General features: G+C 39.0%; 1 protein-coding gene across 4 annotated transcripts in view; it reads left to right on the forward strand.

Annotated features, from left to right (window-relative positions):
• Positions 1-6442, forward strand: part of ARL5B (ADP ribosylation factor like GTPase 5B) — a 28954-nt gene extending 22512 nt beyond the window's left edge. For 3 of the 4 annotated variants that reach the window (XM_029953686.1, XM_029953685.1, XM_029953687.1), the window contains exon 6: positions 49-6442. In XM_029953686.1, coding sequence (XP_029809546.1) covers positions 49-97 — 49 coding nt within the window. In that variant the 3' untranslated portion in view covers positions 98-6442. The remainder of the gene's footprint in view (positions 1-48) is intronic. The other variant, XR_003914236.1, reaches the window with a different exon arrangement.
• Positions 6443-14122: the final 7680 nt, after the last annotated feature.

A 14122-nucleotide genomic window follows, 5' to 3' on the forward strand; every position in this document is an offset into this window, starting at 1 on the left:
AAAGGTGAAATATTTTCGTTCTGAAAATGCTCCTCTCTTTTGTTTCAGGTTATGCCAAGGCTTAGAGTGGATGACGTCCCGGATTGGTGTGAGATAACTTTGTGCCTGAAAAAAGACTGCTCTATTTATTCTGTGACATGAACATTTTCCTAGTACCTTTGGCTGCTAAGGCAGCAGCATGTTTAATTTATAACAACACAAACCTCTATGAGCAACACTTGAATCAAGTGCAGCCGAACTGGAACATAAAAGATTTTTTCTTAACTTTTTTTTAATGCACTAACCTTCAGTTGGATGAACATAACGTATAACTGTGTTTTCAGCAACATAATTCTCCTGACTGCTGATTCTGATGACTCGATGACTGCCTTGTAAGAAATGTGTGTCATATGTTTAATGTTTTCTGAAGTATCGTAATAACTTTAACGACCAATTTCTTTCATTTCTTGATCACCTCCTTTCCCTACCAGATAGTTCCTGGTGTGAGAAAAAAGTAGTAGTGGAAATCATCAGATCCTGCTTGCAAACGTAACCAGCACCAAATATTTGCTCCCTCTTCACGCCACTTCTCTCTTGGACAGAGCTTATTATAGAGAAAGAAATCAGCCTAGAAGATATATATGTAAGGAAAATTAACCATCATGAGAACTGCCTTGACAGAAGTTAATTTCACCCAATTATTACAAGTCATGGAATAATTTTAAGTTACTGTTCGCCTGGAAATTAAGTAGGCTATTTATCTAAAAGAATTAAATTGACTTTTCTGCCTCCAACCCGAGATTAGTTTGGGCTAAAAACTAATCAAGGAAAAATACTTGAAAGCCCAACTTTGATGGTAAATATTTTGGAGAAATTCGATGTTTCAAAAATGTCACCCACTGTTCAGTGCATATACTAATTGTCGGAAGTTATTAGAGATTACCAGCACTCATATCAAAACAAGACAGTTGGAATGTACTTTACCATCAATTATAAACACGTTTATCAGCAGAAGCTTCAGTGATTCCATTTGCAAGGGAGAGCGCATTTGCTTGGGGCAGTAGCTAAAGCAGAAGTATAAACATTTCCTTTCTTAAAATTTGGGATTGTGTGTGGATTTTGAACAGTGTTTCTACCACCAGCATCGTATTACTTAAAAACCCATACGGCTTTCCGGAAGGCCGGCCGAAGCTCTAGCGTAATAGGCTTCAGGCACTTGCCTTCTCTCTTGTTACCTCTCATGTTCTGAAATGTTTTGGTGGATTACAGGAAGCTGCTGAATCGATTCCCAGCTTTTAGAGTGTGCCATGAGACTCAAAGTTAACACTGACATAAGTTAGAAAGTAGGAAGAAGAGCATCCTAATCTATCACAAGTTTATTACATATCATCAAAAAGTTTTCAAGGCAGTGGTCTAATATAACGAACAGTAATCTAACTAATGCATACTTAGGAAGGAAGACAGGTATTCTAATTTTGATCCCCTATTTCAAATGTGTGATTTTGCTCTAATGAAAGGGATAAAAGGCATCCTTAGAGACTAATACTTCATTTTTGCAGTATTTTTTTCATTTGGGTCAAAAATAGGATTCAGTGTTTATAAGAATATCTAAAAATCCCTGTTCAAAAGTAGTATTTTAATTTTAATAGTTTTTATTGCAAATTGGTTTTCATTTTGCTCTGTTTTCAGGTATACTTGAGTTATTATATTTAGTCTAATTTAGTTGAATGTGGTAACATTTTCTTTCTGTTTAGTGATAGCATACCCTAGAACTGAAACATGGCCGGAGGAAGGCTTTCTGGACTTTGGGAACTAGTGGTTTATTAACCTTGTTTTGAACCTTTTTCTTAGTGACTCAGTACTGGGTAGAGGATAAATTTTGATTTTAATGAAACTCTGTAATCCTAGAAGATGAGAGAAAAGCAAACATTAACCAATATGGATGCTCTGTGGTGTATGTATGGGGGCAGGAGGGAACACGAAGATACGGTTTACCTAAAAGCACACTTTGCCAGAATTTCTATTTGGTTCTAGAGTTGAGCCATAAATTCTAAGGATAATTCTCTTTACTTCATCCTGAGAAAACATGTTTCATAGTCCTGTATCCATTCTTATATGAAATTTACCTTCCTATATATCATAGTATTGGCTGGCTCAGTTTTCTTCTTTCAAATTATACGGTTGTGTTTTTTTGTATTACCACATCAGCATTATATTGAAAGTGTTTTTAATAGTTGTATTTTGTCAAACATCTAGTATAGATTCAAGTTTGCTATTTAATTTTTTTAAATACAATTTATTTTATTTTCTAAATTTTCTTTAAAAAAGCATTTTGGTAGTTTGGGATCAGAAATGGTTATGTTAACTGTGTTGAAAATGAAATCAACATCCCACTAGTTTCTGTGGCAATGATTGGGAAAAGTTCAAATAGGAAATTCATGTAAGACTTTTTAAAAGTGTTTTATAGGTTTTCGTTAGCTATTTCCTGTTAGAGTAATATGAAAACCGATTATCCTTTACTCCAAGAGAATGTTTTGACCCACGCAAATATCTAATACTAAAGCATTGATTCTGACATTCATTGTAAATCAGCTCTAAGATACTGTGTGATGAAAACTGTAAGTTTGTGATTAGTGCCTTTATTCACATTTTGAGATGAGTTCTCAGTTTTGTACTATCCCTGTTCTTTAGAATTCAGATTAGCAGCTAATTCATTTGACAAGGACATAAATTCGAGATTCACCCTCCGTGCCACCCCTTCAATGGCCTAGCAAAGTTTCTGGTAAGTAGTGGAAAGCAAGGGACCCACCCACATTACTTTCAGGAGATTATTCTAGATTCTATTTTTATTTTGAGGGTAAAGAAACAGAAGTTTAACAAATCTTTTCAGTATTTAATTAGAACTAAAATGTAACTGCAACCCAAATACGGCGTTTTTCTTCATTTTGAACGTGTTACATTGCATGTTGCAGCCCATTTGGGAACTCTTAGAATTAACAGACCATTTTTATACGGGAGTACACTACCTAAGGTGGATGGTTAGTGTAATTATAACTCCTTCAGGTCTGAAATAACATGTAATCTATTGGAAAACTAATGGTTAAATACGTGATTTTTGCTTTTAGGTTCTGTGTTAGTATGCTTAAAGGTATAATTTTATTCTACATTCGTTAGAGGAAAGAAAATAAATTCAAGCTTTATCGTTAAAGATAATTTTTAAATGGGCACTACCCCTATAGCCGTAGTCATTTTGCTTAAGCACAGATTAACTTTTCTTTTCTAGAGCATAGAGAAAATAATTATTTTCCTATGGAAGCAGTGAGTGATGCAGGCTGTGCTGTAAACAGTATTCGCTGAAGAGTTACAGAGAGTCAAAGCAAAGAAATTTAAAGAAAACAAGAAGTCTTTATATTTTTAAAAATCTTGTTGGTGTAGTATCTTAGGACAAATTCTAAATGGAATTGTTGGTGACTAGCACTCTTTTAATTCTTAACTACATAAAATAAAAGTAGATCAGTAGAAAAACGTACTGGGCTCACGCCTGTAGATGGGTAGGTTCTATTGACATTTATCTTTGAAAAGCAGCTTCGTGAGTCTAACTTTTCTTCTATGGCTTTGGGTTCAAACTATGTCATATCCAATGCAATTCCAAAGGATCTTTTATATTTTGCTGGGACAAAGCCACTTAGAGATTCAGTCTGAGTTGGATCTAGTAGAATATTGTGCTGGCTATCTAGAGAAGTGGTTTTGTCTCTGAACTTGGCCTTTGCGTGGCTAGTGACCTTAGACAGGGTTCATGGCCTTTATGGTTTTTTCCCCGCATCCTGAGGAACTTGAGCCAACTAAAAAAACTCCATCATATCTTTTGGTTTTAAAATCCTGAATCCTTAAACACCATATTAAAGTTGAAAAACCAAAAAAATACTAGGAAAGTGGCAGTAACCCGATGGCCGGGGCCACTAGGGAAAGGACCTGTAATAAGAAATTAAATTCACTTTAATCTGTCATTTGATTCCCACCTCATTATCATTTTATTTTCTTTGTGAATACAATCAAATAAAACAATATCAACTAGTAACTGCAACTCAGCTTAAATAAGCTAAGAGCTAATGACAGAAGAGAAAATAAGCCATATTGCCAAGGAAATGATTTTAAGTTGCTGATAAAACACCAGTGTGCATTTAAAATACTCTCTTCTAGAGAATACCTTTTGTGTTTTCCTGGCTTTTACTAATTAGCAGTGGTTAGTTTGTTCAGAGTTTATTCGATGCCAACCCCAAACTCCCAATTCTGTTTGACTTCCCAGTATTGAAAGGATTGTGCAGCTGGGCTGTCCATGTTTTACAAATGTCCCTATAAACCTGAGAGTAGTTAATATTCAAGGCTAGTTCCTTCAGTAATGTCTCATCCTTATTCATTTAGCATTACTGTGAAGACTGAAATCCAAGTCCAGTTCCCCAAAAGTGTTTTTTTTAAGAGTTCCAGGTGGCCAAAATTAAATAGAGAAGTTCAAAAAACATTTTTTTTCAACTTCTTCACTTTAACGTAGAAAAAATACTGTGTTCAAGAGATCCAAAATCAGTTTTAAACGCATTTGATTTGGTAAAATGTTTGGGAAAAGTTCATTTGGAGGTATGGTGTCATACCTAGAAAAGAAGGTCAAAATAGTTGATAGTGAAGATAAACATGTGGTAGAAAAGTCTTCAAAAGGGTAGTAAGTAGAAAATATGAATGAAAACAGTGAATTTTTCTCATTAAAGCACTTAAAATTACTAGAAAGAAAGTACAGTCTTTTACTCTAGAACTAGATATCTTACTTTTAAAGTCGCCAAAGGACCAAAGACTGATCAGGTTGTTAGAATTCTTTAGTGTTGTCAAGTCACATCTTCCGTAGTTTTTCTTAAATGGTAATCTGCATGGTCTCCTAGAAATGGAGAAATAATAAAATGTGCCGTGCATATCTTTTGGAATAGATAACAAAGCTTTCGAAGAATGGAAATGTTTTCTTGCACAAACTATAATATTTTAATTAAAAAATTACCTCATTTGTCAGTCCATAAGGTGCTTTGCTCAAGCTTGTGGGATGTCGCACCCATAAATACTCCCTTTCCCCAAACTATATTTGAAATATGCAAAGCTCACAGCTAAGGGGTAGCGTTCCTTGGAGATTTTGCTTTGTTTTATTCTTGCGAAGACAGTTTAGAAGATTCTTAAAGCACACAGGCACGTGTGCTCAGTCAATACTTAGTTTCATTAAAATCAAATAAGGGCAAGGAAAACCCTAACGTTTGATTGATTATATTATACCGTGTCTGTATTTCCATCAATGTTGCGATGATATCAAGGACTATCATTTGGTCTCGGTTGTGCATAATTTATTTGCATATTTTGATCCTAGTCACAGGAGACTATTGTCCTTTTAATCCTTTTCTATTTTCTTCAGGGAGTCAACAAGCCTCTGTTTTATTCTCTTGGAGTAAACTGTTCAGTGTAGCTACGAAAGTTCTAATTTCGATTTAAAAAGTGTAGCTGCTATTTCATTAAGTGTGAAATAAAATGGTTATAATTTTTCCAATTATGGAATAGTTTTACATTTTACCCTATTTATTGCACAGAGCATGGTTAAAAAAAAAAAAACTAAAAGCAATTACAATCTCCTTCCTGTATTTCTCCTACCCAGAATATAATGATTATAATCACACATTGCCATCTTAACAGAAATTGGTGCTTTAGAGCATTAAAGAGGAAACAGCAGGCCATGTATAATACACTTCTTGCCTCAGAATATAAAACTGCTTTAAGGTATATTTATATTTGTGTTCATTTCTTAAGGTTTAAATACAAACTGTTACCCATCTAGCTTCAGGCTTTCTACAAAAGCTGTCACAATATCGTAGCTAATCATCTTGGTCAAATCGATGATGTTAATGCTGGCGGAACTTTGAATTGGATCTCTCTGTGGGTCCCGCCATATTGCATAGAGAGGAAAAGAAGAATGCCCTTCTCGCCACGTGCTGCTTAACCCCAACCCAGCAACTGAACTGTGTGCTGTTGGTCTAATCTGTAGCGTTAATAAAGTTAAAAGAGCAAACCAATTACTTAATGCATTCACATCATCACTTCTTGCAGATGGTTCAGAGCATGTTCTCCTAACGGTGGCGCTGTTTAAAGACATGTTTTAAATTTTTTAATAGCTTTCATGACTGTCATAAAGTGCTTCTTTTATTTGTTAAGTTTAGGTTGCTTGGTACTCAACGATTTTTTTATTTCTGTAATTATGTAATAATGAGTTGCTTGCATGCCTACTCACCCAAGTAAGAAGGATGCTGTTTGCTCTGGAATGTTCATCTTTTAGACAGGTTTTGGCTCATTTGCAATCATGGTGCAATACAGTGTAACGTTCATTTGTTTTCAGTCAACAGTTTTATTTTTGTCATAATAAATAATTACTTTTCCAATATGACATGAACCCGGTGGTTTCCTTTACAGATAAAAATCTATTTGAACAATTTTTTTTGTCACGAGTGATAGAAACCCACCTAAGCTAATGAAGCAATAGGAATTTACTATAAGGGTGAGAGATCAGGTTGTGGGCGCTCACGGAACCCAAGGTCAGGGACACAGCTAGGTTTTTGGAATAGGTTAGGACCAGAGACCCAGGGACGCTGAGGAGAAACCAGAAAATTCTTTATCTTATCCATCTCTTCTTTTCACGTGTTTCCTAGGCAGTCCACAATGGCAGAAAATGCCCACATCAGATAGCTCCTCTAGTTTTATCTCTGTGCAAGGAAGAAGCGAGATGATTATTAGGTTCTTAGTTATGTGGCCAAAAACCTCCCTCTGTATTTCTGAATCAAAATATAACGTGAAGACAGGGTTTGGGATAAAGGGAAGCAGTAGCTCTACAGCAGGCTAAGACCTTCCCGAACTGCCATCCCGCCTGGGGAATTTCGCCGAGAAATACAGGATCTAGCTGAAATACAGGATCTAGCTGAAATACAGGATCCAGCCGGTTTCAGCAGGAGGCGGGGACATGCTGCCAACCATGTAGGTCAGGTTTGCTGGGTGGTAAGGGCTTCCTAAAACAAAAGGCTAACAAAAGAAGGGGTGGTGTGCGGGAGGGGGAAGGTCACTTGGTTTCAAAATCGAGTCTCGCTGAAGTCTTAATGCAACCATTTTGATCTTTGTTCAAGTTTATGCTTTTAGTGGGTTTCAGTTAGTTTCATATTCCCCAGGGAAATGGTTCCCTTCCCTGCATTGGGTTAGTTTCTCTTTCTGGTTTGAACAACTATGTCTTGGCGGGAGGTAACACTTAACAGAAATGGGGAATCCCTGGGCTGTTTTAAGGCAGTCCAAGTGGGTGTGTAGGGTATAAGAGGAAATCTGGTTGGTCTTTGAACTCCGGTCCTGAGACAAAACTTCTCAACCCCTTGGAATTTCCCGAATGGTTGGAGTGTTTTTTGTCATTCAGAGGGAGGCTCCCTTGAGCTTATGTTAATGAACTGACTCAGGGTGGACCCATAGATGAGCTCTGAGTGTTAGCTAGTCCAGAGGAAGACCAAATGAATAGAAGGTGGAAACTTATCCCCACACCCCACACCCCCTCCCCCCCACCCCCGCAGCCTCTGGGAACACTTGTCAAGATTAGTAAGCTTCCCGGTTAGTGAACACGTCCATATGCCAGGATGGTGGTGCACCCCGTTATATGGGGACCCTCAGACCTTGCCCTGTGTACCTCTCCATCTGGCTGTTCTGTATCCTTTACGGCAATATGGTGAATATAAGTAAATGTTGAGTTCTGTGAGCCACTCCAGCAAATTAATCAAACCCGAGAAAGGGATTTCTGGAATCTCCCATCTATAGCCAGAGACACAGATGCCAGTCTGGACTTGCATCTGAAGCCGGGAGGGTGGAGAGTGTTAATGCCCAGATTTTAATATCGCCCCAAAACCAGAGACTACCAGGGAGACCGAGTCACACATGCAAAACAAAGGGTGGTTTTATTACGGGCTTAGGCTGGCCGGGCCTAAGCTCGGGCTCACAGACTACCCGTGCAGCGGATCCATGCTGAGAGCCCCAAACAAAGGCCGGGTAGGGCTTTTATGAGTTTGGGAAGCGGGGGTTGCAGGAAATTGTGACATAGGTACAGTGATCCAATCATTATTATACAATATTATTGACAGCAGGTTTAACCATTCACATTGCCTAGAGTATTTATTACTTTTGGCGGGACCCAATCACAACATTTAGAGTATTGACCAATCACAGAATGGGCCCAGGACCCTCACGTAGGGGGTGACTAGTCTTAGCCTCCATCTTTAGTCCCGCCCTTAGAAATGTTAAAGGTGTGTGTAGCTGGCCTTTCCTGATTGGGCGTTACAAGGGTTGTCCCTCCTTCCTGGGGCAATGTGTGCCCTTCTGTTGTCTCATGGAGTCAGTTTCAGACCTGCATCCTTACAAGGAGAGTACAGTTTTGTGAGAGTGAGGCTTTCAACTGTGGGATCTGACCCTATTTCCAAGTGGATAGTATCAGAATTGAGCTAAATTGTAGGATACCAAATCGATGTCTGCTAAGGATTGGAGAATGGCTTGGTGTGTTGGAAAAACACATTGGAATGTGCACTCCACAGTGAGGTGTAATTGGGATATTCCACACATTGTATGTTCTTTATTTTTTGGTAAACATTTTTATTTATTAGTGAGACAGAGCATGAGCATGGGAGGGGCAGTGAGAGGGGAAGACACAGAATGAAGGAAGCTCCAGACTCTGAGCTGTCAGCACAGAGCCCCACACGGGGGTCAAACTCAAAAACCACGCAATCATGACCTGAGCCAAAGTCAGGTACTCAACCGACTGAGCCACCGAGGCACCCCTTACTGTGTGTTCTTTAAATTGTATTCTTATTTAAAAAAAAAATTGAGTCATAGTCTAATTTTGATAGGACCATACATTTTCATTCTATTCATTAATTAGTTTCCTGGGAAATAGTGGCTTAACACCCTCCTTTTTTTCAAAGTCCTCTTTGAGAATGTGATGAAAGATATCTGTACATTGAAAAATTACACCTACATACTGATGTGAAACGTTGGGATTCAGGAATGAACAGTCAAGACTTTTTGAGGCATCTTAGGTGCAAAAGTGGTGATTTTCTTAACAATTTCCCATGGGCAGAAAGAGCCTCAGTGGGAGTGTGAGAAGTGACTGATTATATACTTTCAGGTTGGAATGGGGTTAGGGATAGCGTAAGGCTCTAAAAAATTTGGAAACAAAGTTTTTAGTACCTTGAGGGGCTAGCTGTTAGGATAAGACCACTAGTACTGTCTAGTAAACTCTTAGTCATGAGACCCTTTAGACAGTGTTTGGAGGATGATTACTAACATTTAACTTGTAGGGCGGGGGGCGGTAGGGATAAAGGAAGTTTCCAAAGGAATATATATATGTATTCACACACACATATATATCAGGCTAATGTCAACCCAAGGTTGTCTTTTGCCCCTAGTAGAGTATTCACACTGAAACTGCTGAGTTCCATGGAACCCCTGGGTGGCTGAGTCTGTTGAGTATCTGATGTCAGTTCAGATCATGATCTCATGGTTCGTGGGTTCAAGCCCCACATCAGGCTCTGTGCTGACCTCTAGCTCAGAGCCTGGAGCCTGCTTCAGATTCTGTGTCTCCCTCTCTCTCTGTCCCTCCCCTGTTCATGCTCTGTCTCTGTCTCTCAAAAATAAATAAATGCGCAAAAATTTTTTAAAAAATGAAAGAAAGAAACTGCTGAGTTCCTGGAGGAAGGTCACCCTGCCTGTAAGTACTTGTCAATGGACCGCAAAGGAAATTTAATTCTTTTCTTGCCTTTGTTCTCCACATCACACACAAAGCTACAATTTTGTGTAGAGTTAGGAAAGCCTCAGTTTAAGAGTTCCGCTACACTATAGGAATTCATTACCCAAACACCCCAATTTCTTAGGAGAAACACTCAAACTCCATAAGGTTTTATCCTGCCTAGTTTTTAGCAGCTTTATGTAGGTATAATGAACACATAAACTAGACCTTTTGAGGCTGCAGAATTTGAAAAACTGATGTATGTACACTCATGACACCATCACCACGATCAAGGTAATGAATTCTCTTGATTCTTCCTCCAGTTTTCCTCCTGTCCTTTGTATCTCCTCCCTTCTCAAATCCCAACCTCCAAATTGTTTTCTGTTGCTCTATTTTGCTTTCATAGAATTTTATAACATCCCTCAGCACAATTACTTTGAGATTTACTCATTTCATTGCGCAGATCAATGGTGCATTCCTTTTTCCGCTACGAAGTATTCCACTGTGTAGATGTGCGACAATTTGTCCACTCACTCTTAGTGGACATTTGTGTTGTTTCTAGCCTTTGGCTATTACACATGACCCGTAGACCCATAGAACATTCATATGTAAGTCTCTGTGTAAACACTTGCTTTCACTTCCCCTGGGGAAACCACGCAAACTAAGAATAGAATGGCAGGGTTTTATGGTAAGTGTATGTTGCACTTTTTAGGGAACTGGGACACTTTTTCAAAGTGCTTGTCCCTTCAGTTACATCCCCACTTTTGGTGTGTGGCAGGCAGAGTTGGTTCACGTTCTTGCCAGCCGTTGGCCTGGTCACTGATTTTAGACATAAGCGTCTCAATGTAAGTTTGATTTGCATTTCTCTAATGACTGATAAGGAACATCTTTTCATGTGCCTGTTTGCTATCCTATCTTGGCAGAGTGTTTTGTTCAAATCTTTTCTTCTTTTTAATGGATTTCTTCTGTTTTGAGTTTCGAGAGTTGTGCCATACATTAGATGCATTGCTTAGTTGTCTTCCAGTCGGTGGCTTGCCTTTTCATCTTAGCAATCTCCTTTTAAGACGTTCTGTTTTTCATGCCATTCCTCATTTATAGATGGCCAAATACAGGGACAAAGGTTGCACCGTTCTGGCTAATCATACGGTTAAATTGACTTAACAATCCATGTAGCCTCCACATATAATTTGTGTTCCGTTTTCTTAATATCCGTGTGGTTTTGTCTCCACTGGCCCCAACTTGCTTAGAACATGCTTCCTGGGAATAGAATTTTTTGTTTCTTTTCTAAACAGAAAGTCTGATGTCAGAGTATAATTTTTAAAACTATAAAACTCTTATAGAACTAAGTAGTGAGCACCTGACAAAAATTTTGTTTAAGTTTGTAATTAGAGAAACAGGTTACAAATCTGATTCAAAAGAGTGCACTTTAGAAAGCCTTACAGGGGCGCCTGGGTGGCTCAGTCGGTTGAGTGTCTGACTTCAGCTCAGATCATGATCTCACACTCGAGAGTTCGAGCCCCACAGCAGGCTCTGTGCTGACAGCTCAGAGCCGGGAGCCTGCTTCCGATTCTGTGTCTCCTTCTCTCTCTGCCCCTCCCCCACTCACCCTCTGTCTCTCAAAAATAAACATCAGAAGAACTTATAAACTTACTCATGGTCTGCACGTTTCCAGCTAACTTTACAAAGGCAGAGGACCCTTCAGCCGATTTGGAGGATGATGCCCTAGGATGGCTTTGAAAGGGCATAATAATCTTCCTGCCTTCTTTCCAAGTCTTGGGCACATTTTTCTTTTTCTTTTTTTTAATTTTTTTAATGTTTTATTTTTGATACAGAGAGAGACAGAGGATGAGAGGGGGAGGGGCAGAGAGAGAAGGAGACGCAGAACCAGAAACAGGCTCCAGGCTCTGAGCTAGCTGTCAGCACAGAGCCTGACGCGGGGCTCGAACCCACAAACGTGAGAGCTGACCTGAGCTGAAGTCGGAGGCCCAGCCGACTGAGCCACCCAGGCGTCCCTTGGACACATTTTTTGAAGCAGAAAATAATTTTTTTCATTTTGTGAAGACGTTGGCCTATCGACATTCAGAATACAAAGTGAGTTGCAGGGAAGGGAATCCGACAACCGAGAGACGGTACATTTTTGGTGAGAAGGAGCGAAATCCAGTATAAATATTGAGGTAGGGCTGAACAGCCTCCATACTTGCCAAGACCTACTGGGAACCCAAACTAGAGCGCCCTCTAGGCAGTGGCATGGAGCTACCCAGGATTTACCCAGGATTACAATTGATTGAGAAAGTGGACAGGTGCTGGCTCCAGAGATTGGTTCAGATCCCTTCAGTTCAGAGACTGGGAAAGGCAGAGGAAAAGATTGTCCCCCGAAGCCTCCAGAAGCAATGCAGCCCACTGGCAAGTGGATTTTAGACTACAGTTCTGAAATATGTGTTCTTTCAAGCCACTGAAATCACGATAATTTGTTACTGCAGTAGTAGGAAATTATTACAAGACCATATGTGTTTTCCTAAATTATTAAAGATCAGTGAAAATTTAGCAGAGATTTTTACTTTGGAGAAGCTGTTAATTTGTGGTTTCCATGGCTATTCTCGACAGATAAAACTATTTAGGTATTAAATTAATCTGAGCTTTTTATAAATTTTAAAACCTAATTCTTCTTTACAGGTTCAATTCAACTTCTTTTGTTCTAATTTTATTGAGACGTGATTGACATAAATTTAGGTGCACTTCTGTACATTTTGCAATGATCACAGTAAGTTTAGTTAACATCTGTCACTTCACACAGAGACAATAGAAAAAAAGGGAAAACAAGGTTTTTTCCCTTATGATAAGAACTTTGAGGATTTACTCCCTTAGCAACTTTTGAATACACCTTTCAGCAGTGTTAAGTATAGGTAGTTAACTCTACTTCAAATCTGTCTAAACCTTCCCATGTACTTAGATTTTAGTAAATCCATCAAGTGTATTAAATATAATAAATCTTCCCTTTCTTAAATATTTATCCTTAGCAAATTTAATTATAACTTAAAAATACTTTTTTTAATGTTTATTTATTTTTGAGAGAGAGAGACAGAGTGTGAGCAGGGGAGGGGCAGAGAGAGAGAGGGCCACAGAATCCAACGCAGGCTCCAGGCTCTGAGCTGTCAGCACAGGGTCCAAACCCACAAACCTGTGAGATCATGACCTGAGCCAAAGTTGGATGCTTAACCGATTGAGCCAACCAGGCGTCCCTCTTTTAACTTTTTTCTTTTTTTAAATTGATTTATTGTTTAATTTACATCCAAATTGGTTAGCATATGGTGCAACAGTGATTTCAGGAGTAGATTCCTTAATGCCCCTTACCCATTTAACCCATCCCCCCTCCCACAACCCCTGCAGTAACCCTCTGTTTGCTCTCTACTGCGGGGGACTAGTCCACGCACCCCAGTCGAAAGGTCCCGAGTAGGGGGTTGGTGTCGGCACAATATCTCTAGAAAAGAAGACGGACAAGATGAACAAAACAGACAAGACAGACCAGACGGACAACGTGGATGGTGGTTGGTAAAGCCACGTTTTATATACCTGGGTCTTATATACCATAGGTGATTACATCATTTCTTTAATGGTTACATAGTTCAAGGTTTTTGAAGTGAAGACATGCTCCAGAAAGGATCATGTTTAACAGGACAGGTGTAAATATTAGGAATTATCAAGTCATTGCAGGAGAGGGATTCCCTAATAATAGTCTGGCTCCAAGCAGAAGATGAGCCTGCAGATTTCTATGAGGATATTTACATTTCTTAAGACCCCTCATTAGTTATGCATGGACAAGATGCTCATCCTTTAATAGGCAAATCTTTTGGCCAAGGCTTGTGGTTTACTCCCAACAGCAGACAAAGAGCTGGAAAGCAAAGTAAGGGAGGGCTGGCACCACTGACCAAACCAAGTTGATTCAAAGCCTAAAAGTATAGGTCTCTTTACAAAGCAATGAGAAAATCACAGGATGAATAGAAGCCACATGTGCAGCCCAGGAGGCCAAATATTGTTTGAGGGTAATTTTTGCCTACTGGGCCCCAACACTCTACATTTAAACGTCCTTATGTTTTGTCCCCCGCCCTATTTTTATATTATTTTTGCTTCCCTTCCCTTATGTTCATCTGTTTTGTATCTTAAATTCCTTATATGCATATATTTGTGGTTTCCATATATGTGGAAACCATATATTTGTATTTCTCTGACTAATTTGCTTAGCATAATACACTCTAGTTCCACCCATGTTGTTGCAAATGGCAAGATTTCATTCTTTTTGATTGCCAAGTAATACTCTACTGTATA

The sequence above is a fragment of the Suricata suricatta genome, chromosome 10 (genome assembly GCF_006229205.1).
Source record: "Suricata suricatta isolate VVHF042 chromosome 10, meerkat_22Aug2017_6uvM2_HiC, whole genome shotgun sequence".
In the NCBI taxonomy this organism is placed as follows: domain Eukaryota; kingdom Metazoa; phylum Chordata; class Mammalia; order Carnivora; family Herpestidae; genus Suricata; species Suricata suricatta.